The 26,745-nt window shown below is 48.9% G+C and overlaps 1 protein-coding gene across 3 annotated transcripts in view; it reads right to left on the minus strand.

Moving 5' to 3' along the window:
- Positions 1-7,654, minus strand: part of GLTP (glycolipid transfer protein) — a 46,693-nt gene extending 39,039 nt beyond the window's left edge. The window contains exon 1 of one of the 3 annotated variants that reach the window (XR_008620493.2): positions 7,385-7,580. Coding sequence is in view for 2 of the 3 variants with exons in the window: in XM_055096109.2 (XP_054952084.1) it covers positions 7,385-7,487 (103 nt within the window). In the remaining variant the exon portion in view is untranslated. Of the gene's footprint in view, positions 1-7,384 lie in introns of all 3 variants that reach the window. The other 2 variants (XM_055096109.2, XM_003832500.5) reach the window with 2 other exon arrangements.
- Positions 7,655-26,745: the final 19,091 nt, after the last annotated feature.

The following is a 26,745-nucleotide window of genomic DNA, read 5'->3' on the forward strand; positions in this document are numbered from 1 at the left end:
TGGGATATTCTTCACCAACCTTGTCCAACCCGCAGACCGCAGGCTGCATGTGGCCCAGGACCACTTTGAATGTGGCCCAATACAAATTCATAAACTTTCTTAAAACATTATGAGATTTGAGTTTTGTTTTGTTTTGTTTTTTAGCTCATCAGCTATCATTAGCATTAGTGTATGTCATGTGTGGCCCAAGACAATTCTTCCAGTGTGGCCCTGGGAATCCAAAAAATTGTACACCCCTGTTCTATACAAAACCAAAAATAAACAGGTATTCGCATTAACTTTAAATTAAAAAAAAAAAAAAGCAGAAAATATTGCAAGGCTGTGGTAGGTGGTCCCAAATCTCAGAGAATGCTTGTTGCAGTGGGGGAGCTTCTAACTCACAGATCAAGGGGTACAGGTGGGGCTGGTTCCCAGTTAGCCTGATGTCCCAGATGAAGGAAAAGCCAGAGCTGAGGCTGGGCGCGGTAGCTCACGCCTGTAATCCCAGCACTTTGGGAGGCTGACGTGGGTGGATCATGAGATCAGGAGTTCAAGACCAGCCTGGCCAGCATGGTGAAACCCTGTCTCTAGTGAAAATACAAAAAATTAGCTGGGCATGGTGGTGCACATCTGTAATCCCAGCTACTGGGGAGGCTGAGCCAGGAGAATCACTTGAACCCAGGACGCAGAGGTTGCAGTGAGCCGAGATCGTGCCACTGCACTCCAGCCTGGGCAATAGAGCAAGACTCTGTCTCAAAAAAAAAAAAAAAAAAAAAAAGCAAGAGTTGAGGGCCGTGGCACACGCCTATAATCCCAACTACTCATGAGGCTGAGGCAGGAGGATCACTTGAGCCCAGGAGCTGGAGGCTGCAGTGAGCTGTGATCACCCCACTGCATGCCAGTCTGGGCGATGAAACAAGACCTTGTCTCTTAAACAAAACACACACACACACACACACACAACCAGCCAACTTGTTTGGGGCTTTTCCCACAAGACGATTTCAACACTCCAGTCATTTTCTAATTTACATTCAAATAAACAGGAGTTATGGACCAGCTTGGCGGGCTGTTTATGAGTTACACACCTCAGAGCAAACCTGCATGTCTGGTCTGTGGCACCCACACCACTTGTCATGTGGACAAGTCACCATGGTGCCAGCAGAACCACTGGAATTCCTCAAGTACCCAACCAGGCTGGCTCCACTGGGGGTCTTCTCCTTTGCCAGAGAGAAAGCCAGGACAGCAGGCATGACCGCAAGAGCACCACATAAGGAGTCCAGAGGACTGAGTTCTAGTCTGGTGCATAAGGAGTCCAGAGGCCCAAGTTCTAGTCTGGCTTTACTGGTCACTCACTGGCTGTGTGACCCTGAGCAAGTCACCTAACCTCTCTGGCCTTGGTTTCTTTGGCTGTAAAACAAGATAAATCTCTGAGTCTAGGCTGCCACTGCCACCCTCCCCCAAAATGGAACAAGCACTGAACCAAAAGTGATGGAAAACCACTCTTTCTGGGTTCACTCTAGGACTATTTAATGCGTGCCGGATACCTAGAAGGCCACATTCCACAGACATCCATTTAATTAAGGTAAGAGGCATGAAGAAAAATCAACCCCAGAATTTGGATCTCAAGAACCGAGAGGTAATGAAGAATCATTACCTTCAGCTCTTCCATCTCTAGACTCTCCCTAAACAGTGAGAGCAAATAGGTATCATCTCATGCAGCACTCTAACTGACCTGGAGTGGCTGTGTTAATAAAGATGCCGAGGCTGTGTTTAGGCTCAAAGGGGAAAACAGCATCATGATTGATTAATGATGTCTGCCACAAGTACAGGCTATGAGGGGGTTATGTATTTTAATTTAGTCATGTATCTTATTTTAGTTTAGTTTAGTTGATTTATCTTGAGACAGAGTCTCACTCTGCTGCCCAGGCTGAAGTACAGTGGTGCAATCTCAGCTCACTGCAACCTCCACCTCCCAGGTTCAAGGGATTCTTCTGCCTCAGCCTCCCGAGTAGTTGGGATTACAGGAGAATGCTAACATGCCCAACCAATTTTTTTTGTATTTTTAGTAGAGACGGAGTTTCTCCATGTTGGTCAGGCTGGTTTCCAACTCCTGACCTCAGGTGATCTGCCCGCCTCAGCCTCCCAAAGTGTTGGGATTACAGGCGTGAGCCACCATGCCTGGCCTACTCATCTATTTTAATTTGGAAAGAGAGAGAAGGGCCCAGCATCTTCAACAAGAACCCAGAAGAATGAGAATGGAATGAAAAGCAGTCATTCAGCGAACAGTACTAGCACCGAGTGTTACACACTGAAATAACTCAGAGTCACAGAATATGATAGGGTCCATGGGAGTCTAAGAGAGTTAGGAGAGACGTTCTGGATAAGGTAAACCCTTAAGGATAAGTAGAACCCAAACAGGCAAAAGGAGGGAGGTGGGCTGAAGAGTAGAGTGGTCCAGCAGGCAGAGGGGCTGATGTGGGGAAGCTCTGGAGGCAAGAGTATGACAATACTGCCATGTGTGGGGCTACAAACCATCCACAAAGGCTAAAGCACAGGTTTCAAGCTGGGATGAAAGGGAACCACAGAGGCTTCTAGACAGGGAATGTCAAGAACTAGATGATACCTAAGTCTCCATGCCCCTGCCCTCCCATTGTTAATGCTTTAGAACAGCCATAAAATTGACCTTCAAAATGAGAAAGGAGACCTCCCAGAAGTCAGTCTTGCAAACTGATCAGTCAGGAAAGATCTGATTACTGGGTCAAGGTAGAGAGAGAAGATAAACAAAGGGCTGGCCTCTAAGTGGATGTAGTAAAACCTGTACAACTGGGAGATTCCAATTGGAGATAAGGAGGAAGGGCAGGCCCAAGATATGGATGCGCTAAATCAGGCAGGCAAGAGGCTGGCCCGCAGCCAGCGCCCACTGACGCAAGCCCAACTAATGCTGTCACAAACCACACCTAACAAAGGTTTAAGAAATGTGGCTGCTCTAACAGGTTAAAGCACTCTTCAACTCAGCAGTTTCACTTCTAAAAATGAGAAATAACCAAAGGAGTGCACAAATAATTGAATACAAGGATGTTCACTGCAGCACTGTCTACCAGAGCCCGACATAAGAAGCAATGTGAATGTCCAACAGTAGGGGCTTGGTTTAATAAATTATACCACATTGAGATGATACAATCGGCCAGGTGTGGTGGCTCACACCTGTAATCCCAGCCCTTTGGGAGGCTGAGGCAGACAGATCACTTGAGGTCAGGAGTTCAAGAACAGCCTGGCCGAAATGGTAAAACCCCATCTCTACTAAAAATACAGAAGTTAGCTGGGCATAGAGTCATGTGCCTGTAATCCCAGCTACTTGGGAGGCCGAGGCATGAGGATCACTTGAACCCAGGAGGTGGAGGTTGCTATGAGCCGAGATCATGCCACTGCACTCCAGCCTGGGCAATATAACAAGATCCCCATCTCTACAAAAACAAAAATTTAAAAATTAGCTAAGCATGGTGGCACATGCCTGTAGTTCTAGCTGCTCAGGAAGCTGAAGTGGGAAGATTGCTTGAGCTCAGGAGTTCACATCACTGCACCACTCCAGCCTGGGTGACATAGCAAGACAGAAAGAAAGAAAAACAGAAAAGAAAGAAAGAGGGAGGGAGGGAAGAAAGGAAGGAAGAAAAGAAAGGAAAGGAAGGAAGGAAAGAGAAAGGAAGGAAGGGAGGAAGAGAGGAAGGGAAGAAGGGAGGAAGGGAGGGGGAGGGAGGGAAGAAAAGAAAGAAGGAAAGGAAGGAAAGAAAGAAAGAGGAAGGAAGGAAGGAAAAGGAAGAAAGAAAAGGAAAGACAGAAAAGGACTGACATGAAAAGATGGATATGCTACATTGTTGGGTAGAAAAAAGCAGGTTATACTTATTTGTTTATTTATTTATTTGAGACAGGGTCTCACTCTGTCAACCAGTAATGAGCAAGAAATAGGCTTTATGTAGATTTTCTTTCTTTCTTTCTTTCTTTTTTTGAGACAGGATCTTGCTGTGTCACCCAAGCTGGAGTACAGTGGCATAATCTCAGCTCACTGCAACTTAGGCGTCCCAAGCTCAAGTGATCTTCCCACCTCAGCCTCCTGCGTAGCTGGAACTACAGGTGTGCACCTCAACACCCAGCTAATTTTCTGTACTTTTGGTAGAGACAGGGTTTCGCCATGTTGCCCAGGCTGGTCTCAAACTCCTGACCTCAAGAGATCCGCCCACCTTGGCCTCCCAAAGTACTGGGATTACAGGCGTGAGCCACAGCACCAGCCCATACTTTTTTTTCCCCAAAAAGACCGATGTAAATGAGTTTGGAAGGAAAATATTCTGAAATCCCAGCAGAGATTCTTTCTTCAAAACTCTACCTCAAATGTTGTCAGACAATTGAGTGAACTAATCTACATAGAGTACTTAGCACATAGTAAGGGCTCAGTGAGTGACAGGGAAATTTTTATACATCATTTGTATTTGCTCAGTTTTCCTCCAATTGACAGATCTTCCTTGCAGAATTAAATACTTTTTAAAAACACAGCTTTTGGCTCTTAGTCACATTTATATCTAGAGCTATGGTTCTCAGAGGTGATTTTGCCTCCCTGGGGATAGTTTAGGTTGTCACAATCTGGGGAGGGGGGTGCTACTGGCGTCTGGTAGGTAGAGGCCAGGGATGCTGCTAAACATCTTACAATGCACAGGACAGCCCCCCCACCACAAAGAATGATCCAGCCCCAAATGTTGGCAAGTGCCACGGTGGAAAATCCCTGACTTGGAGGAAACTGTAGCTGCAAGGCGTTTCACACTCCTGGTGTCCCTCACCCCAGAGCAGCTCCATTCAAGAGACACACACACCACCCATATCATCCCGGTGACCAGACGCTCCCAAGATCTAGAAAAAGCCCCTGCATCACAGCCGACAAATGATCTTGATCAGACGTCCCAGAGAAAAGTCACTCGTGGAAGAATCCTCCTAAAGCTTAAATCTTCAACCTTCAGGAGCAATTCTCCTCCCCCCACAGAAGAGAATAATGGTTCAAATGAACTATCACTTTTTTTTTCTTTAGAGTCCTAAGAATTAGCCTCTTTGGTGAACAGTAAACAGCTCTGGTGGGCAGAGGGCCCTGTGGTGGTTAACCCATTGTGGACCAACCCCACTGCGGCTTCTGTATAAATGGTACTTCTGTCAACAGATGTGACACCCCACAGCACAGGGATTGCAACAAAGACAAGGGTCCTTTGAGACCAAGGAAAGGGAGGAGGAGATGCTCTTTAGCCCTGGCACCAGATGACTGCTGGCTCTGGCTTGCCACCTCCCTCTTTCCTCCAAAACCAGCCAGATAATTGCATCAAATTATGATACCCCCAAATACAGAACGGATGTGCAACCTCGCTGAAAATAAGGAAAGAAAAAGCCACAGAGTTTAACCTGGGGTTTCTCCACCTTTGACGCTGCTCATGTTTGGGGCTGGATCATTCTTTGTTGTGGCAGGACTGTTCTGTGCACTGTAGGATATTGAGCAGCTCCCTGGCCTCTACTCACAAGACACCCCGTGCCCCATCCCCCAACTCAGTTGCGACAAAAATGCCTCTAGGCATTGTCAGATGTCCCCTAAGGGGCAAAACTGCCCTCAGTTGAGAACCACTGGCTTAAATGGATTCTGAATCCCTGTCCAGGGCAAGCTGGCTCTGACTTGGAACTATTCCTGGAACCAAAGAGGAAACAAGCAAGCAAAAAAAAAAAAAAACAACCAACAACATCACAAAATTAAACAACTTTTCAATGCTAGAGCTGGTTCGCTCCCAAGCCCCTACCTGGAGAGTCAGTATTCTCTCAAGACTGTGACACTGATAATAAGAAAGTTTTGTGCATTCAGCAGTATTGACTGAGCATCTGCTATGTGCCAGGCACTGTTCTGGGCACTGGGGACACAGAGTGGATGTAAAAAACCAAGCCCTTGCTCTCAGATTGCTTACCCAGGTCTGGGAATCATACACACCAGACAATTGCACTCCCTCAAACACTGATTAATCACTCTAGCAAGGAACCAAAACTGGATTCAGGAACTTATAACCACACCCCCTACAGCGAAGACCTATTTGGCACTTACGGCCTCGGTACTTTACACACACCACCTCATCGACTCCTCACAGCTGGCCTAGGAGATCAGCATCCCCGTTTCACAACTGGGGACACTGAGGCTCAAGAGGTGAAGGAGGGGAACTATAGCCTCCAAGTAACCACAACCATCCCAGAGCTCAGGACACTGTGGGAACTACCACCCCCAACAAGCCTTCATTGCCCATTAAGTTGGACTGTCTTAAGGTCTCCTGTCTTTGGGTTTCAGGTGGACTCTGCCCTGGGGGCTGGTATTTTCCTGCAAGGCCACCAAGTGAACCAGCAGGGCAGGACAGAGCCCACATGGAGAAGGAGAATAGAGGCTCAGGTTGCACCCTTTACCCGGGACCCAAAAGGCAAAGGGCAGGGGCAGTGGTGCCGGCTTCTAGTTCCCATTTTCCATCTGGGGCCTTGGCTGGACTGGGCTAGGCTGAGGGAGTGGGGGAAGAGGGTCTGAAAGTGGACCGCCTTCCCAATGCGCCCAGGAACTTCCACACGACATACAGGGGAGGGGCTTCCTCTCGTAGAGCCCAAACTGAGGGAGGAATTGGTGCCAAGCTCTGTATGTCTGATGTCACCTCACAAAACAGCTCCCCCGACAACCCTCACCCCTGTCCTAAAAGGAGGAAAAACTTTAGGTGGTTTCCCCTAGAAAGAGGCCCTGGAGTTTTGCAACCCCATCTTCAAAACCCTCTCCTTGTCCCCGCCTCACCAGGCTTCCTACCCTTGGAGGGGGGAGATGGGAGTCTTTGATCTGGAATGGGCGAATTCTGAGGGAAGAAGGAAGGGTTCGTAGGTCCCATGAGGGAGAGGCTGGAAGCGTTTAAAGAGAAGGCTTATGAAATGGGGGGATTCGTTGTAAGGGGAGCGAGTTGAGAGCCATCAGAAAGCGCCAGGGATGAAGGACTTTGGGGAAGAAGGGGCAGGAGGCTTTGGGGGAGATGGTGGATTACAGAATGCCTAAGGGAGATGGAAGATCATCCGTGTTGGGGGCACGGATGATCAGGGGGCATTTGGGGGATATGTAGGACTGTGAGGTGTCTAGGGAGAGGGAGGATTTGGGGAGGACAGGTAGGATGTGACATGTTTAGAGCGGAGAGGACTTGGGAGTGATCCGGGAAAGGGAGAATTTAGGGTGAGTGGAGGGAAAGAGGATCTTGGGTGCCTGGGGAAACAGTACTTAGGGGTGTCTAGGGCAGAGATGGTTAGGGGATGCTCGGGGGAAGGAGGATTCGGGTGCGCGTGGGGCTGCGGGCCGCCTCCCCCCTTCATTCCGGCTCACCGAAGAAGGGCGGCAGGTGGGACACCGCCTCGAGGAAGGGCCCGGTCTCGATCTGCTTGTCCGCGGGCAGCGGCTTCAGCAAGTGTTCGGCCAGCAGCGCCATTTCGGGGTCGAGGCCCGCGGTGATGCCCCAGCCGGCGCCGCGGGCGTCGACGCCGCCCCCCCGGCCGCCGCCGTCAGCGCCGGGGCCGTCACAGCCGCCCGCCGCAGGCTCCGGGGACGCCAGCGTCGCCACTTCCGCCCGCACGGCGCCCTCGTAGCCGAACGCTCAGCGCCGCCCGCCGGCCGAGCGCCTAAGCTGCCGGGCGCGCCGCCCCGCCCCCGCTCACCGGCTCCCAATCCGCGCCCGCCGCCGAGGTCTCCGCGCCCCCATTGGCCGGGGGGCCGGCCGGGGGCGGGACGCAGAGGAGGTGCGCCGGTTCATGGGTCCCGGAGGGCCCAAGTGAGCCGCTCCCAGTTGAGTCTTCCCCAGGTGTGCCTCCCGCCGCCCCCGGTTTGGCCCCCGAATCCGGGCGGGCCGGCTCGGGCCAGGTCACAGCTCACAACCCGCCCACCAGCTCGGGTTACAGCCCCACCCAGCCAACGCTCCCCAGGACCCCCGTTTCCCCCAAAATTGTCCCCCAGTAACCCCAAGTGACCTGGGTGGACACTGCTCTCCTGTTGGTCACGGTTCTCTTTCGCTACAACCGACGAGGACGCTCGATTGCTTGATTCTTGGTCTTCAATGACCTCATACCTGTTGAACACTGCTGAAGTCACAGTCTAACTCAGCCACTGCCCTGCTGGACAACTCCTGCTTCCCGAAATCTAGGGTCCAGTCTGCCCTCAACAGTCTGATGTTACCTGTTGTGAGGCAGAAAAATAGGGCCTGGAGGCAGGGAACATAAGGCTGACTTCGTAGACCTAAATCAAAAAGCACCTTAGCAATGACAGGAATGTGAACGGCTTTGCAACTTCACTTCATCCTCTCCATTCACGCCCTTTACACTTTGTAACTTCACATTCATCCTCTCCATTTACACAGACCACACACTCCAAGAAACATCCTCTCCATTTATACTTTGTAACTTCACATTCATCCTCTCCCTTTACATAGATCACACACCAAGTAACATCCTCTCCATTTGCAACAGGGCACATTCTGAGTAAATGACTCTGTGACTTCACTTCATTCTCTTCATTTACATAGAATATTCACCAAGTAAACAATGGGAAACCTCTAGAGTATTGAGACCCTAGAAAATTCTGTAAGCAGAGCTCTTGAGCCTCTACGCTCAAGCCTGCTCCCACACTGTGGGGTGGACTTTTCGTTCTCAGTAAATCCTTGCTTTTGCTTTCCTTGCTTCGTTTGTGTGTTTTGTCCAAGATGCCAAGTACCTGGACACCTTCTACTGGTAACAGTTGGAGCCAGCCCAGTTTATACCAATTCATCCACAACCTGGACACTTGTTTCCCAAACCTAATGTCTCTCCAACAGCCCAGGGTCCAGCTTCTCACACCTTGAATCACAAGTCATCTCAGCCACAACCCACCTAGATGCTTATGTCCTAAACCCAATGCCCAGCTTATGCAAAAATCTAACACACCATTGTTGAGAGCCTCTTATTCATTCCAGAATAAACATTTTCCATCCTTCCCACCCCTCCCCCACCCTCCGCCACTATGTGTCATGCACTGCACTGGGCACTGAGGATAAAGTGAATGATACAGCAAAATCCCTGCCCTTGTGGAGCTGACAATCTGGTTGGGAACACAACACAATGCAATACACAAATTGGTAAGACAACTTCAGACACTGATGAGTATGTGAAGAAAATAAAACAGTGTAGTGACGGAGGATGACTGAAGCCTGTTGGCTGAGATCGGATGTGGGGGTTTGGGAGCAGTACCTCTGAAGAGGTGATATTTGAGCTGAGACCTAGAGGAGAAGTAGGATAGAGCCAGGTCAAAGACTTGGGGTGTGAGTCTGGCCAACATGGTGAAACCCCATCTCTACTAACAAATACAAAAGTTAGCTGGGTGTGGTGGCAGGAGCCTGTAATCCCAGCTACTCAGGAGGCTGAGGCAGGGAGAATTGCTTGAACCAGAGAGGTGGAGGTTGCAGTGAGCCAAGACCGTGCCATTGCACTCCAGCCAGAGCGAGCGAGACTCCGTCTAAAAAAAAAAAAAAGACTTGGGGTGTGAGGCACATGAGCAAAAGCCTTAAGGTAACAAAGAGCTTAGTGTGGTGCAAGGAATCGGGGGGCCAGGGGAGGAAATGGGAATGGGTAAGTGAGGGCAAGAGTGAGTAGGGTGATAGGAGTTGAGGTCAGGGAGGTGAGCAGAGGCTGGAGTATATTGGGGCAGGAAGGGAGTGGTGAAGAGTTTGGATTTTTTTTTTTTTTTTTTTTTTTTGAGATGGAGTCTCACTCTGTCGCCCAGGCTGGAGTACAGTGGTGGTGCAATCTCGGTTCACTGCAACCTCCGCCTCCCGGGTTCAGGCAATTCTCTGCCTCAGCCTCCCAAGTAGCTGGGATTACAGGCATTCGCCACCATGCCTGGCTAATTTTTTTGTATTTTTAGTAGAGATGGGGTTTCACCATGTTGGCCAGGCTGGTCTCAAACTCCTGACCTTGTGATCCGCCCGCCTCAGCCTCCCAAAGTGCTGGGATTACAGGTGTGAACCACCACGCCTGGCCAAGAGTTTGGATTTCATGTTAAAGGCAATAAGAAATCACTAGTGCATTTCTGCTGAATCTTATAGAATGTTTTCTTTTTTTTTTTTTTGAGAGACAGGATCTCACTCTGTAGCCAAGGCTAGAGTGGTGTGATCACAGCTCCCTGCAGCCTCAACCTTCTGGGCTCAAGGGATTCTCCCGCCTCAGTCTCTCAAGTACCTGGGACTACAGGAACATGCCAACATGCTACCCTATTTTTTTTTTTTTGTAAAGATGGGGTCTTGCTATGTTTCCCAGCCTGGTTTTGAACCTGTGGGCTCAAGCGATCCTCCCACCTTGGCTTCCCAAAGTGCTAGGATTATAGGTGTGAACCACTGTGCCCAGCCTGAATGTTTTAATCTTTCAGAGGGCAGGTGAGAGAAGAGGTTGTTTCAAACCATGACCCAGGTAGAATCAGGAAGTGAGAGGGGCTGGGGAAGATAAAGCTAACATCAACTCTTGCTCATACCCAGACCCTGACATGCTCCATCAAGTCAGATCTCCTACTGATAGGATCCCAAGCCATCAACTAGGCTTGTTCCCACCCCACCCAACCTCACTACCTCGAGCATCCTATGATACCATCTCCTTGAAGCCTCACTGCCCCGCCCCGCACCCTGTCCTAGTGCCAGAACCCCACCCACCTGTCAGACGCCTCCATCAATTCCACACAAAGATTGCACCCTATGTGGGGACCTCTGGCATCAGACAACACCCTGATTTCTCAACACTTTCCATTCCAAACAAACCATTCAGACACTATGGCTGATTCAAGAAGCACCTTGCCATAGAACATAGGCTTGATGCACTGAGATAGGTCATTGCTCTGAGATAATGGAGCATCTTGAAAGTTCATCCATCCATTCATCTACCCCTTCATCAATCCAAAAAATATGATTAGTGCCTGGCCTAGGGTGGATTTTTGCTTTCCCATAGCTTGTGACAGGGGCCAGGCTAGTAGCATAAATGGGTGCTGTGGGCTGAGTGTGACACAATGAGGAGTGGTGGAGACTTTGGAGAACTGGGGGCCACATAGCCCATCAAAAGGGCACTATTAGTCATGCATCATGACAAGTGCTTGTAGTCCCAGCTATGTGGAAGGCTGAAGTGGGAGGACCCCTTGATCCCAGGAGTTGGAGGCTGCAGTGAGGTGATTGTGCTACTGCTCTCCAGCCTTGGTAACAAAATGAGAAAAAATCCTTTTTTTTTTTTTTTTTTTTTTTTTGAGAAGGAGTCTCGCTCTGTCACCCAGGCTGGAGTGCAGTGGCGCAATCTCAGCTCACTACAAGCTCCGCCTTCCGGGTTCACGCCATTCTCCTGCCTCAGCGTCCCGAGTAGCTGGGACTACAGGCGCCCGCCACCACACCCGGCTAATTTGTTTGTATTTTTAGTAGAGACGGGGATTCACCGTGTTAGCCAGGGTGGTCTGGATCTCCTGACCTCATGATCCGCCTGCCTCAGCCTCTCAAAGTGCTGGGATTTCAAGCATGAGCCACTGCACCCAGCCGAATCCATCTCTTAAAATTAAAAAATAAATAAACAAATAAATGGAACTATCAGGCTCTTCACCTGACTACTCATCCCCCAGAGCTGCTAGCTTTTCCAGTTCTTCAAGGGAAACCAGAAAACTAGATCCGTAGGTAAAAATTGCTTGATTTTTAAATGTTGGCAACTAACTCGAATTTGTTAAGAACAAGATGTCAGCCACACAAAGCATTTTTTCTTTTTTTTCTTTGACACAATCTCAAACTCACAGAAAAGTTACAACTACAGTCACAAGGTTTCCTTCCTGAACCATCTGAGCATAAGTTGCTGAAACAATGCCCAATCACCCTAAACACCTGAACGTGTATTTCCTCCAAACAAGGACACTCTCCTACAGAATCACAGTACATCCATCCATGCAGGAAATTCACCCTGATGTACTGCTACCACCTAATCCTCAGAGCTTATTCAAGGTTTGCCATTTGTCCCAGTAATGTCCTTTGTTTTTGTTTTTTGAGACGGAGTCTCACTCTGTCGCCTAGGCTGGAGAGCAGTGCTACGATCTTGGCTCACTGCAACCTCCGCCTCCCGGGTTCAAGCGATTCTCCTGCCTCAGCCTCCAGGGTAGCTGGGATTACAGGCACCTGCCACCACACCCTGTTAACTTTTTATATTTTTGGTAGAGATGGGGTTTCACCATGTTGGCCAGGCTGGTCTCGAACTCCTGACCTCAGGTGATCCTCCCGCCTCGGCCTCCCAGAGTGCTGGGATTACAGGCATAAGCCACCGAGCCCAGCCCCAGGACAGTAACTTTGTAGAATATCCCTCATTTTGGTTTTGTCTGATGTTTCTTCATGATTGGATTCAAGTTGTACATCTTAATACTAGAAGCAGCTATAGATTTTGTGTGTCACAAACTATCACAGAAGTGATGCTCTATCCTTCTCATTGTATCATAACAGATGACACAGTGATTTTTATTTGTCCTATTATTGAAAATCTGATGGTTTTTTTATTTTTTATTTTTTCTTTGAGACAGAGTCTTGCTCTGTCGCCCAGGCTGGAGTGCAGTGGCACAATCTCGGCTCACTGCAAGCTCCGCCTTCCAGGTTCGCGCCATTCTCCTGCCTCAGCCTCCTGTATAGCTGGGACTACAGGCACCCACCATCATGCCCAGCTAATTTTTTGTATTTTTAGTAGAGACAGGGTTTCACCGTGTTAGCCAGGATGGTCTTGATCTCCTGACTTCCTGATCCGCTCTCCTCGGCCTCCCAAAGTACCACAGTACTTCGCGTGAGACACCACACCCCGCCTTTTTTTGTTTTTTTTAAGGGCACAGTTTTGCTCTGTTGCTCAGGCTGGAATGCAGTGGTGCGATCATAGCTCACTGCGGCCTCAAACTCCTGAGCTCAAGAAATCTTCCCACCTCAGCCTCCTGAGTAACTGGGACTACAGGTGTGTGCCTATTATTGCAGGTCTTAACTTTGATCATTTGAATAAGGTGTCTTCACTCTTCTCCACTGTAAAGCTATTCTCTTCCTCTTTGAAATTAACAAATACTTCACAGGGAGGCACTAGGTAAAGTAAATATCTCATCACTCATAAAACCTTCCATTTATTTATTTACATCAGTGGAGACTTGTGATTCCATGGGTTACAATCCATCACTATTTATTTATTTATTCATTTTTAGACAGAGTCTTGCTCTGTCACCCAGGCTGGAGTGCAATGGTGCGATCTCGGCTCACTAAAACCTCTACCTCCCAGGTTCAGTCGATTCTTCTGCCTCAGCCTCTTGAGTAGCTGGGATTACAGGCGTCTGCCACCACGCCCAGCTAATTTTTGTATTTTTAGTAGAAACAGGGTTTCACCATGTTGGCCAGGCTGGTCTCGAACTCCTGACCTCAGGTGATCGACCCACCTCAGCCTCCCTAAGTGCTGGGATTACAGGTGTAAGCCACCATGCCCGGCCTATTATTATTTATTTAGTGGCTCAAATTGTCCAAGATTTGGCCAGTGAAAGCCCCTCCAAGCTAGCTTCTGTGTGTTTCTGTCATGTCCCCATCATTAAGTCCTTCCTTACTCTCTAGCACAAGATATTCCAAGCTTATCTTGTACTTTCCCTGCCCTGGTCTCCAAACCAGCCATTTCTCCAAAAAGCCCTGGTTCTTTTCGGTGGGCAATGGTATTTCGAAACCAAGATCTAGATGTGCTTTTTGTTTTTTAGGAGTTTTTTTGTTTGTTTTTTGTTTTTTGTTTTGAGACAGAGTCTTGCTCTGTTGCCCAGGCTGGAGTGCAGTGGCGCGATCTCGGCTCACTGCACCCTCCACCTCCCGGGTTCAAGCAATTTTCCTGCCTCAGCCTCCTGAGTAGCTGGGATTATAGGTGTGCACCGCCAAGCCCGGCTAATTTTTGTATTTTTAGTAGAGACGGGGTTTCACCACGTTGGTCAGGCTGGTCTCGAACTCCTGACCTCGTGCTCCACCCGCCTCAGCCTCCCAAAGTGTTGGGATTACAGGCGTGAGCCACTGCGCCCGGCCTAGATGTGCTTATTGTTATTGGGGTGTCCCTTCTCCTAGATTCACTCAGTTTTATATGCACACATACACATTCATGTCTATGTTTATCTATATTTGTTCCTATAGTCTTCTATCCGTATTGAAAACCATAGTTTTGGCCAGGTGCAGCAGCTCAAGCCTGTAATCCCAGCACTTTGGGAGGCCAAGGTGGGTGGATCACCAGGTCAAGAGATCAAGACCATCCTGGCCAACATGGTGAAACTCTGTCTCTACTAAAAATACAAAAATTAGCTGGGTGTGGTGGTGCACGCCTGTAATCCCAGCTACTCGGGAGGCTGAGGCAGGAGAATCGCTTGAACACAGGAGGCAGAGGTTGCAGTGAGCCGAGATCGCACCACTGCACTCCAGCCTGGTGACAGAGCAAGGCTCTGTCTCAAAAAAAAACAAGAAAAGAAAAGAAAAAAGAAAACCATGGTTTTTCACCCTGATAGATCCAATTCTAATTTGTCTCTATGGGGTTAATTCTACTTTTCTCCCTTTTCTTGTTTGTAGTTCCCTTCTCCTGCAATGAGAAACCTGGTGTTCTCCTTGTTTTTTCCTCATTTGATCAATCCCCCATAGGTTACAACTTCCTATCATTGCTGCCACTCCCTCCCCAGCAAGGATGCCCCTCATGCCGTGCTCACGCTTCTGTAGCCCCTGCCAGTCTGCCTTTCCATGAGGATGCCCTCCTCACTTGCTGAGCTCTGGCCACCCCCTCCCCATGCAGACACCTTTCTTATTCCATTTGGGATCTGACACCCACCTTTGTTGTTTTTGTTGTTTAGAAACGGAATCTCACTCTGTTGCCCAGAATGGAGTGCAGTGGCATGATCACAGCTCACTGCAGCCTCTACCTCTTGGGCTCCAACAATCCTCCTGCCTCAGACTCCCAAGTCGCTGGGACCACAGTCATGCATCACCATGCCTGGATAATTTTTAAATTTTTTGTTAAGACAGGGTCTCGCTATGTTGCCTAGGCTGGCCTCGAACTCTTGGCCTCAAGCAATCCTCCCGCCTCAGCCTCCCCAGGCACTGGGATTACAGGTGTGAGCCACTGCACCCAGCCTGACACCCCTCTTTGGACCAGCATGTACCCTCCCCAGTGCCCCCCATTACTGACATTTGCCTTGCTGGGACCCACCTATTGGCTTTTGGATTGAATTGTTCAAGAATAGAAGGGCGAGGAAGAGAGAAAACAGGGCGGGGGAGAGGTGGGAAGGAAAAGGGGAAGAGCCACAGAAACCTTCGGCAAGTTGGCTTTGGCTATGGGCCATCAGTTTCTCCCCTTAGCTTCCCGTAGTGTCAGGGAAATACTACCAGGCACAGAGGAGCCACCTCATCTTTTTGGATTGTTGGGTCACTGTACTTCTCCATGAGTTGCAAACCCTCTCTGCACTTAATCTGTAGGACGAGCTTGACCAATGGAGTTGTAATGTTTGGAATCAACTCAGTGTGGGTGAGGTGTTCACTCTGCAAAGTTTTGTCATTTTCCTAAACCAGCTCCACCCAGTGTTAATAACATCTTCCCCAACTGAATCATCAAATCCTTGTTACACAGGCCGTCTTTCCCCCAGCGGTGTCTGTTGGGATGGGTGAAGTAGGCTGAGTTTGTGGTCTTGCTGACATTTTATCCAATAAACGCACCTTCTTTATTGCAGCATAGTAATAATAATAATGACAGCTAACATTTATTGAATACTTACTATGTTTAAAGCTCAATACTTCTACTTTCTAGCTGTGTGGCCTTGAGCAAGTCACTTCCTGTGTCAGTTTCCTATGGCTGCTTGATGATTTAAAACAATCAAAATGTATTCTCTCACAGTTCTAAAGGCCAGAAGTCCAAAATTAGTATCACTAGGGCAAAATCAAGGTGTTGGCTAGAACACACTCTCTCCGAAGGCTCTGAGCTGGGCACGGTGGTACGTGCCTGTAATCTTAGTTACTTGGGAGGCTGAGGTGGGAGGACTCCTTGAGTCAAGGAGTTTGAGACCAGCCTGGGCAACATAGCAAGGTCCTGTCACCAAAAAAAAAAAAAAAAAAGACTGGGCGTGGTATCTCACACCTGTAATCCCAGGACTTTCGGAGGATGAGGAGGGAGGATTGCTTGAGCTCAGGAGTTTGAAACCAGCCTGGGCAACATAGCAAGACCTCATCTCTACAAAATTAAAAGTAAAAGACGACTCTGGGCTGGGTGCGGTGGCTCACGCCTGTAATCCCAGCACTTTGGGAGGCCGAGGCAGGCAGATCACGAGGTCAGGAGATCGAGACCATCCTGGCTAACACGGTGAAACCCCGTCTCTACTAAAAATACAAAAAATTAGTCGGGCGTGGTGGCGGGCGCCTGTAGTCCCAGCTGCTCAGGAAGCTGAGGCAGGAGAATGGCATGAACCCAGGAGGCAGAGCTTGCAGTGAGCCTGCTGCACTGCACTCCAGCCTGGGTGACAGAGAGAGACTCCATCTCAAAAAAAAAAAAAAAAAAAGAAGACGACTCTGGAAGAAAATCTATTCTTGCCTCTTCCAGCCTCTGGTGGCTCTAGGCATTCCTGTCTCACTCCAGCCTCTGCCTCCATCTTCATGTGAGCTTCTCCTGTGTGTGTGTAAATCTTCCCTCTGTTGTTTCATCTGTAAAGTTAGGACAGTAGCAATGCTAACTCCCTGTCAGGGCTGATGTGAGGTTTCAATGGGTTAATGTAGATAGAGCAGTTTGCATGCTGGCAGGCAGGCAGCCCTCGATGAATGGTGTGGCTATTATGAATCGATTTACGGAGTTATTTCTACCCAGGACTGGCAATTGTGGGGATAATTGATTCCAGTGATGTCACCTCCCCAACTGCCAGGTTTTCAGCAGGACTAAATGTGCCAAATGGGCTTTGTTGAACCAACTCCTCTGGGTGTTAAGAGCCACCATGCCAATTCTCCTTGCTGCTTCTCGGGGCCCGTCTGCCGCCTCTCCCTAATTAATGCGAAGGCGCACCCACCAACAGGCCCACTTGCTGTCATCCCAGGAAACACCCAAGTGGGATACAGCCAAGTTTTGGACATTTTTTCAGTTACTGGATAAAAATAGTATTTTGGTCATTTAAACAGCACAGAGAAGAGGGGGAATGCCACCTTGTCCTCCATCTACAGGGGCAGCCTCAGGGGCTGAGAGGGCCTGGCCTTTGTAGTCTCACATGGATAAACTGTTCTAAGGAAGCCTGACTGTGTCACAATCCTAAGACAGTGTCATAGCACACTACCATTATCATTAAATTGAAGAAACATAAAAATGAACCAACCTGTGCAACACAAAAGACCTCATCTCTACAAAAAAAAAAAAAAAAGTTAGCTGGGCATGGGGGCGCATGTGCCTGTGGTCCCAGCTACTCAGGAGGCTGAGGCCGGAGGATTGCTTAAGCCCAGGAGATAGAGGCTGCAGTGAGCCATGATTGTGCCACTGCACTGCAGCCTGGGTGAGAGAGCAAGACCCTGTCCCAAAAAGAAAGAGAGAGCAAGCCAATCTTTTTCTTTTTTCTGGTTTTTTTTTTTTTTTTTTGAGACAGGATCTCACTCTGTCACCCAGGCTGGAGTGCAGTGGCGTGACCTCGGCTCACTGCAACCTCTGCTTCCCGGGTTCAAGCGATTCTCCCACCTCAGCCTCCCGAGTAGCTGGGACTACAGGTTCATGCCACGACGCCCAGCTAATTTTTGTATTTTTAGTAGAGACCGGCTTTCACCACGTTGGCCAGGCTGGTGTTGAACTCCTGACCTCAGGTGATCCGCCTGTCTCGGCCTCCTAACGTGCTGTGATTACAGGCATGAGCCACCGTGCTCAGCTGACCTTTCTCATTCCATTCAGTTCCGCAATCACTACTGGAACTTTTCTCTCAGACCAGGCTTTGCCAGGCAATGTGGGGTCAAAGATGGAGCTCTCTCAAGGAGCTCACCGACTGGTGTTGTTAGTGGCAATGAATCATGTATGAATCTGAGCATTCAAAAATGAGGACAGGCATTAGCACACAGCCTCTGCCTGGCAGCTAACGAGTCCGGGTAATGGTTTTGAACCCCTAGGGTATTTGTTCCTTTCTTCTCTTATTAACTTCCCTGGGTGAAAATGTTTCGAATACGGAAAACGAAACAAATCACGTTGGAATTTGTACCTCTATGGTAAACTACCTGTACAGTTTTGATTCCATGGGAACACTTAGGTTTAATTTTGAAGCAAAATCTAAAGACCAAAGTTCCTCACTGAATTAATTTTATAGTAAGCACAGTTTAAACATCCTTCTCTATAGGAAAATTGTAACTTTCGCTTATTTTTATTGGTACTTCTAATGCTGTGTAGTTGAGTGAGTAAATGTGCTATGGTCAATTCTATCTAAAGGAGAAGATATGGGCTTTCTTAATATTTCTTTTTTTTTTTTTTTTTGAGACAGAGTCTCACTCACTCTGTCGCTCAGGCTGGAGTGCAGTGGTACAATCTCCCCACTCACAGCAACCTCCACCTCCCAGGTTCAAGCAATTCTCCTGCCTCAGCCTCCCAAGTAGCTGGGATTACAGGTGCGCAACACCATACCTGGCTAATTTTTGGGGTTTTTTTTTTTTTAGTAGAGACGGGTTTCACCATGTTGGCCAGGATGGTCTTGAATTCCTGACCTCAAGTGATCCACCTGCCTTGGCTTCCCAAAGTGCTGGGTTTATAGGCGTAAGCCACTGTGCCCAGCCCCAATATTTGCTTTTTTTTTGAGACGAAGTTTTGCTCTTGTCGCCCAGGCTGGCGTGCACTGGCAAGATCTTGGCTAGGCTCACTGAAAACTCTGCCTCTCAGGTTCAAAGGATTCTCCTGCCTCAGCCTCCTGAGTAGCTGGGATTACAGGCGTGCACAACCACGCTCTGCTAATTTCTGTATTTTTAGTAGAGACGGGGTTTCACCATATTGGCCAAGCTGGTTACCAACTCCTGACCTCAGGTGATCCACCCGCCTCAGCAAGTAGAAACCTTGTCTCAAGGTTTCTACTCAAGGTTTCAGTAGAACCTTACTCAAGGTTTCAGTAGAAACCTTGTCTCTACTGAAAATACAAAAATTAGCTGGGCGTGGTGGCGCATGCCTGTAGTCCCAGCTACCCAGGAGACTGAGGCATGAGAATTGCTTGAACCCAGGAGGTGGAGGTTGCAGTGACCTGAGATTGTGCCATTGCACTCCAGCCTGGACAACAGAGTAAGATACCATCTCAAAAAAAAAATCATTTATTTAATGCTTCAATGAAAGCTATGGAAGAAAAATACAGTATGTCCTGACACCAAGTGACCTGGTCAGAGGGAATAAGGAGGGCTTCTCCAAGGAAGGGACATTTACACTGGGATCCTGAAGTCTGAGTAGGAGTTAGCAAAGGGGAAGGGTCTTCCAGACAGAGGGAACAGCATAGCAGGAAAGGTGGTGGTGAGAGATAAAGAAATGACCAGTGTGGCCAGTGATGTCAGCAGAGGACCAGACCAGGCTGGACCCAGTGGTATGGGCTTCATGCCAAGGGAAATGGGGAGCCATGGAAGGTTCAAGGCTGAGCAGATGATGGAACTGCTCTGATATGGTCTACCAGTCATCTTGAACTTTGGGACTTAGGAAGTAGAGGCTGTCTGTCATCCAGGAATGGCCAGCGGGTGCCTGTGGGCAGGAAAGTCACAGAAAACACAGGACTGACCTGATGCCCCATTTTGGTGGACTGTGCCCCATACCTGACACCCCAGCAGAAGGGAATTGGTGCGGGATTTGGGATGGGAACCCTGATGCACTGTAAAGACCATCAGAGTGCTCTGCCCAACTACTCTAAGCCTCAGTGGGGTTACTCTAACTCATACTCCTAGAGACACTGTGAGGATGAAGGTGGTCACCCAGGAACAGGACAATCAAGGTTCAGTAACTGGTAAGCAGGTGTTGGCTGAGTCTCCTCTTCTTTGTGGCTTCAGTTTCTGCCTCTACACACGGAGTCTACCAGCTGCTTTCACTATCACGCTGGCTCCGCCATTTACCTCATTTAGGCACACACTCCCCATTTCTGAGCCCCCATTTCCTCCTCTATAAAGCAAGGGCTTTGGGTGGGGTGAGCTTCAGCAAGCTGGAACCTGTGGTCTTAAATTGTGAACATCAGGCCGGGTGCAGTGGCTCACGCCTGTAATCCCAGCACTTTGGGAGGCTGAGGTGGGTGGATCACCTGAGGTCAGGAGTTCAAGACCAGCCTTGCCAACATGGTGAAACATGGTCTCTACTAAAAATACAAAATTAACTGGGTGTGGTGGTGCATGCCTGTAATCGCAGCTACTCAGGAGACTGAGACAGGAGAATCGCTTGCACCTGGGAGGCAGAGGTTGCATTAAGCTGAGATCTGCACCATTGCACTCCAGCCTGGGCAACAAGAGTGAAACTCCTTCTCAAAAAAAAAAAAAAATTGTGAGCATCAGATCCAGCAGGGCATCTTGTCACCAAGGATTGCTCTTGGGCCCAGTCCCCAGAGAGAACTCTAGCTCTGGGGAGGAAGTTGGATGTTTATCATGTGTCTTTCACAGGATACTTCTTTATGCTGGTGGCTTGCCTAATGCCAAAGTGTCCCATGACCCATGACCAGGTGTCCTTCTCCCAGGAAACATGTTGAGATCGGCTGATGCCCTTGTGGCTCTTGTTTCACCTATATCCAGTTTATTCCAAACAAGACAGCCACTCTCTAGGAGAGCCTGACCGGGAGGGGTGAGCATTGGGTTCAGGTGTGTTGGTCGAGTGAAACACAGAGGGAGCAACTCAACAAAAATAGCAGAAGCAGTTTATTACTCACAGATCCAGAGAGCAGCGAGCAGGGTTTGCATAGCCAATGGAAATGGGAAGCTATTTGGGACATGTGTGCTTAATCAATGGGGACAGAGAGAGAGAGAAATATGGGCTAAAGACTTTATTGGAGGCCAGGCACGGTGGCTCACACCTGTAATTCCAGGACTTTGGGAGGTTGAGGCATGTGGATTACTTGAGGTCAGAAGTTCAAGACCAGCCTGGCCACTATGGTGAAATGCCATCTCTACTAAAAATACAAACATTAGCCAGGCATGGTGGCAGGTGCCTATAATCTCAGCTACTCAGGGAGGCTGAAGCAGGAGAATCGCTTGAACCCACGAGGTGGAGGTTGCAGTGAGCCAAGATTACACCACTGTACTCTAGCCTGGGCAACAGAATGAGACTCAGTCTTAAAAAAAAAAAAAATGTAATCTCAGCACTTTGGGAGGCCGAGGCGGGCGGATCACGAGATCAGGAGATCAAGACCATCCTGGTTAACACGGTGAAACCCTGTCTCTACTAAAAAATACAAAAAAATTAGCCGGGCGTGGTGGTGGGCACCTGTAATCCCAGCTACTGAGGAGGCTGAGGCAGGAGAATGGTGTGAACCCGGGAAGCCGAGCTTGCAGTGAGCCACCAAGATTGTGCCACTGCACTGCACTCCAGCCTGGGCAACATAGCAAGACTCCGTCTCAAAAAAAAAAAAAAAAGGCCGGGTGCAGTGGCTCATGGCTGTAATCCCAGCACTTTGGGAGGCTGAGGTGGGCAGATCACCTGAGGTCAGAAGTTCAATACCAGCCTGACCAACATGGAGAAACCCCATCTCTACTAAAAATACAAAATTAGTTGGGCGTAGTGGCGCATGCATGTAATCCCAGGTATTTGGGAGGCTGAGGCAGGAGAATCACTTAAACCCAGGAGGCAGAGGTTGCAGTGAGCCAAGATCGTGCCATTGCACTCCAGCCTGGGCAACAAGAGCGAAACTCTGTCCCAAAAAAAAAAAAAAAAAGACTTTGTTGGAGTCCAGGGCATTCCCCTAGCAGGTTTCCCTCAGGGAGTTCTAATTGTTGGGTTTAGAGCTAGTGGGCATGTGTTCCAGGAGGTCACACTGTGACTGGGACTGGTCACTGCAGCATGACTGTGCCATGCAGGCAGGGGGTGGGGTCGGGGGGTGAGTCGAGTAGTTTGTCTTCAGCTGTCCCATAGGGAGGGGGTCAGCAGGAAGCGGTTGCATAAGACAGATACCTGGGTTGACCACCTTGAGGAACTGGGAGGAGGTGGAGAATGGACTATGTCAAGGGTTGACTGAGACCAGCTTTTTATATAAGAAAGTCTAAAATATTCAAAATGGTTGCCCAGGCAACATAAAATTACAGGAATTCACTACAGTTCCCCAGCTGAAGTAATGGTATGGTTCAAGGTTCAAGAATTACTTTTTTTTTTTTTTTTTCCAGAGACAGTGTCTCATTCTCTCACCCTGGCTGCAGTGTAGTGGCTCAATGATGGCTCACTGCAACCTCGACTTCCCAGGCTCAAGCAATCCTCCCACTTCCACGTCCCAGGTAGCTGGGACCACAGGTGTGCACCATCACACCCGATTAATAAAAAAAAAAATTTGGGTGGAGATGGGGTGGGGGGTCTCTCTATATTGCCAGGCTGGTCTTAAATGCCTGGGTTCAAGCGATCCTCCTCGGCCTCCCAAAGCGTTGGGATTACAGGTGTGAATGACCTCACCTGACCCCATTGTTATTTTTTTAAAACACAAAGCTGGGGCTCTGAGAAGCAGCCCAGTAGCCCCAGGGTCTTTGAGCACACCTGTCTACTTCTGCGGTCTTGTCTTCAGGTGGGGTGGGGTGTGAAGCAAGAAGCTGGAGTGGTTGGTGTTGAAATGTCATACCTTCACAATGGCACCTGCTAATTAAATGATGGCATTGTGCGGCTTCCAGTACTGTCATGTTTCATCTAATGGAGAGTGGCTCCCATAGCGTCACCCCCTCTCCCTGTTCTTGTTTTCTTCTCCCATGCTAGGATACCTAAAATCACAAGTCCTGGAGCAGCTCCAACCTGCGGGTTCCTACCAGGGCTTTCCCTCTCAGCCCCCTGCACGCCGTAGTCATTGACCTGTCATTGAATATTTCATATTGCCAAATTCTTTGTATGTTCACATTTGCAGGCCTCTTTTTTTTTGAGCTGGAGTCTCACTCTGTTGCCCAGGTTGGAGTGCAGTGGCATGATTTCGGCTCACTGCAACCTCTACCTCCCAGGTTCAAGTGATTCTCCTGCTTCAGTCTCCTGAGTAGCTGGGACTACAGGCGCGCACTACTACACCTGGCTAATTTTTGTATTTTTGGTGGAGATGGGGTTTCACCATGTTGCCCAGGCTGGTCTCGAACTCCTGACCTCAAGTGATCCACCCGCCTTGGCCTCCCAGAGTGCTGGCATTACAGGCGTGAGCCACTGTGCCCGGCCGCAGGTCTCTTTTAAGAGCTACACTTGCAAGCCACAAGCTCCCAGAAAAACACACTGAAGAGGGATTCACAGTCTCAGAGGTTTGTTGTAAATCCTGGCTTTTATAGTCTTTGCTGTGTGACCTCAAGAGAGTTGATTCACCTCTCTGAGCCTCAGCGCCCTCATCTGCAAAATGGGGGCAGGAACAAACTCCTCCCAGGTTGGAGGGAGGCTTAAATGAGATAATACATCTCAAAGCACCTGGCACATAGCAGGTGTTCAAGAAATGCTCGTTCCTTTTCTTCTTTTTGCTTTCTCTTAACACCATAGATTCCTTTTTCCTTTGGAGGAGAAGAAAGTACTCAAAATAGGGGATCCATTCACTTTTTCATTCTCAACACAAATATTGATTGATGCCAGGCACGGTGGTTCATGCCTGTAATCCCAGCACTTTGGGAGGTTGATGCCTGAGGTCAGGAGTTCAAGACCAGCCTGGGCAACATGGCAAAACCCCAACTCTACTGAAAAAAAAATACAAAAATTAGCCGGACGTGGTGGCGGGCACCTGTAATCCCAGCTACTTAAGAGGCTGAGGCAGGAGAATTGCTTGAACCTGGGAGGCAGAGGCTGCAGTGAGCCAAGTTCGCGCCACTGCACTCCATCAGCCTGGGTGATAGAGTGAGACTCTGTCTCAAAAATATATATAGATAGATATAGATAGATAGATAGATAGAGTGCTTACCACATACAAGGCATGGCATGGGGACTGCAGCAAGGAACACAATGATCCCTGCTCTTGTGTTGCAGCAAGAGGGCTTAGGCACTGGGATCAGGCAGAACTGGTTTCAAATCATGGCTCAACCACCTATCAGCTGCGGCTCCTCAGGCAAGCCATGCCACCTTTTTGAGGCTTAGTTTAGGCAATTCTAAAATGGGGGCAATAAGATATCTCATAGAATGCCCAAGAGGAGCAAAGGAAAAGGTACTTGTAAAGTTGCTTAATAGCGACAGCCAGCAGCTGTGTAATCAAGAGGTTCAGAGTTGAACTGTGGGGGCCGGTGAGGATGTCTGGCCAGCAAAAGAGAATGGAGGCTGTAATCTGGGGACTTCAGGCTTCCAGGATCAGGCCACTTAGGAATGGTTGCCCTCCGGCATGCTGGTCAAGCCCTAAGCCCTAAAGTTCTGCTAGTGGAGCTTATCTGGTCATTATACAGATGAGGAAACTGAGGCCCAGAGAGTGGAAAGGCCTTGCCCAAGAGGCACAAAATCAGGATCAGGTCTCCCTTCCCTTGCCCCAACTCACATATTTCTTTTTCTTTTCTTTTCTTTCTTTCTTTTTTTTTTTTTTTTTCGAGACAGGGACTCCCTCTGTTGCCCAGGCTGGAGTTCAGCGGTCAGATCTCGGCTCACTGCAACCTCTGCCTCCTGGATTCAAGTGATTCTCATGCCTCAGCCTCCCGAGCTGGGATTACAAGCGCATGCCACCACACCTGACTAATTTTTGTATTTTTAGTAGAGACAAGGTTTCGCCACGTTGGCCAGGCTGGTATCGAACTCCTGACCTCAAATGATCCACCTGCCTCAGCCTCCCAAAATACTAGGATTACAGGTGTGAGCCACCACGCCTGGTCCAATTCATGTGTTTATGAAGTTCCTGTCGACAGACATTTATGTGTTGGTCTCCTTTGTTGGGTGGGCATCTCTGCTGAGTGACTGCAGTGGGCTGCTGCCACCCCTCTGCACTGGGGACACAACATGAAAGAGTGGCCATGAATTTGCCCAAGGGGGTAGGGATTAATGGGAGGGAAACTTGAGGACTCTTATGCACGCAGTGGGACAGACCCTGATTAAACGGGTGCCAACTAAAGGGGGATGTGAAGGAAGGCTCAAGTTTGGGCTCACCTGGGATGCACTGGATGCTCTACTCCTGGGCATGCTCCATTTATTCTCACACAGGCAACCCTAGAAAGCTGCACTATTTTTTGTTTTGCATTGTTTTTTGAGACAGAGTCTTGCTCTGTTGCCCAGGCTAGAGTGCAGTGGTGTGATCTTGGCTCACTGCAACCCCCGTCTCCTCGGTTGAGGCGATTCTCCTGCCTCGGCCTCCCGAGTAGCTGGGACTACAGGTGCCTGCCACCACGCCCAGCTAATTTTTATATTTTTAGTAGAGACGGGGGTTTCACCATGTGGCCAGGCTGGTCTAAAGCTCCTGACCTCAAGAGATCCGCCAGCCTTGGCCTCCCAAAGTGCTGGGATTACAGGCATGAGCCACCAGGCCCGGCCTGAAAGTTGCACTATTTTTACTCTCATTCCATGGACTAGGAAGCTGAGGCACAGACAGAGGAAGTGACCTGCCCAAGACTACACCAGCATGGTATAGCTTGAAACCTAGGCGTTCTGACTGTAGAGACCATGTTTTGAGACAGGGTCTCGCTCTGTCACTCAGGCTGGAGTGCAATGGTGTGATCACGGCTCACTGCAGCCTCCTTGTCCTGAGCTCAAGTGATCCTCCCACCTCAGCCTCCCAAGTTGCTAGGACTATAGGTGTGCACCACCACAGCCTGCTAATTTTATTTATTTATTTATTTATTTAATTTGGAGGTGGAGTCTCACTTTGTCACCCAGGCTGGAGTACAGCAGCGCATTCTTGGCTCACTGTAACCTCTGCCTCCCAGGTTCAAGCGATTCTCCTGCCTCAGCCTCCCAAGTAGCTGGGAGTACAAGCATCTGCCATCATGCCCGGCTAATTTTTGTATTTTTAGCAGAGACAGGGTTTCATCATGTTGGCCAGGCTGGTCTTCAACTCCTGACCTCAGGTAATCCACCCTCCTCGGCCTCCCAAAGTGCTGGGATTACAGGCGTAAGCCACTGAACCCAGCTGAGGCCATGATGCTGCATCCAGGAAAAACAGAGATGAATAAAGAATGGAGAAATGAAGGGAAGAAGAAATGAAAGAATGGGAAAATGAAAGGAAAGAGAACAAACAAGTATTTTTCTTCATTGTCTTTTTAATGGAATAGTTGGTATGTAATACTTGTAGCACACGAGTTATAAAACATACTAATAGAATGAACACTTTTGAACTCACCACCAATATAAGACTATAATAGAAAGTTATCGGCCAGGTGCAGTGGCTCACTCCTGTAATCCTAGCACTTTGGGAGCCTGAGGCAGGCGCATCACGAGGTCAGGAGATCGAGACCATCCTGACCAATATGGTGAAACCCCCATCTCTACTAAAATACAAAAAATTAGCTGGGCGTGGTGGCGTGCGCCTGTAGTCTCAGCTACTCGGTAGGCTGAGGCAGGGTAATCGCTTGAACCCGTGAGGCGGAGGTTGCAGTGAACCGAGATCACGCCACTGCACTCCAGCTT

Source organism: Pan paniscus, chromosome 10 (genome assembly GCF_029289425.2).
Source record: "Pan paniscus chromosome 10, NHGRI_mPanPan1-v2.0_pri, whole genome shotgun sequence".
Classification (NCBI taxonomy): Eukaryota; Metazoa; Chordata; class Mammalia; order Primates; family Hominidae; genus Pan; species Pan paniscus.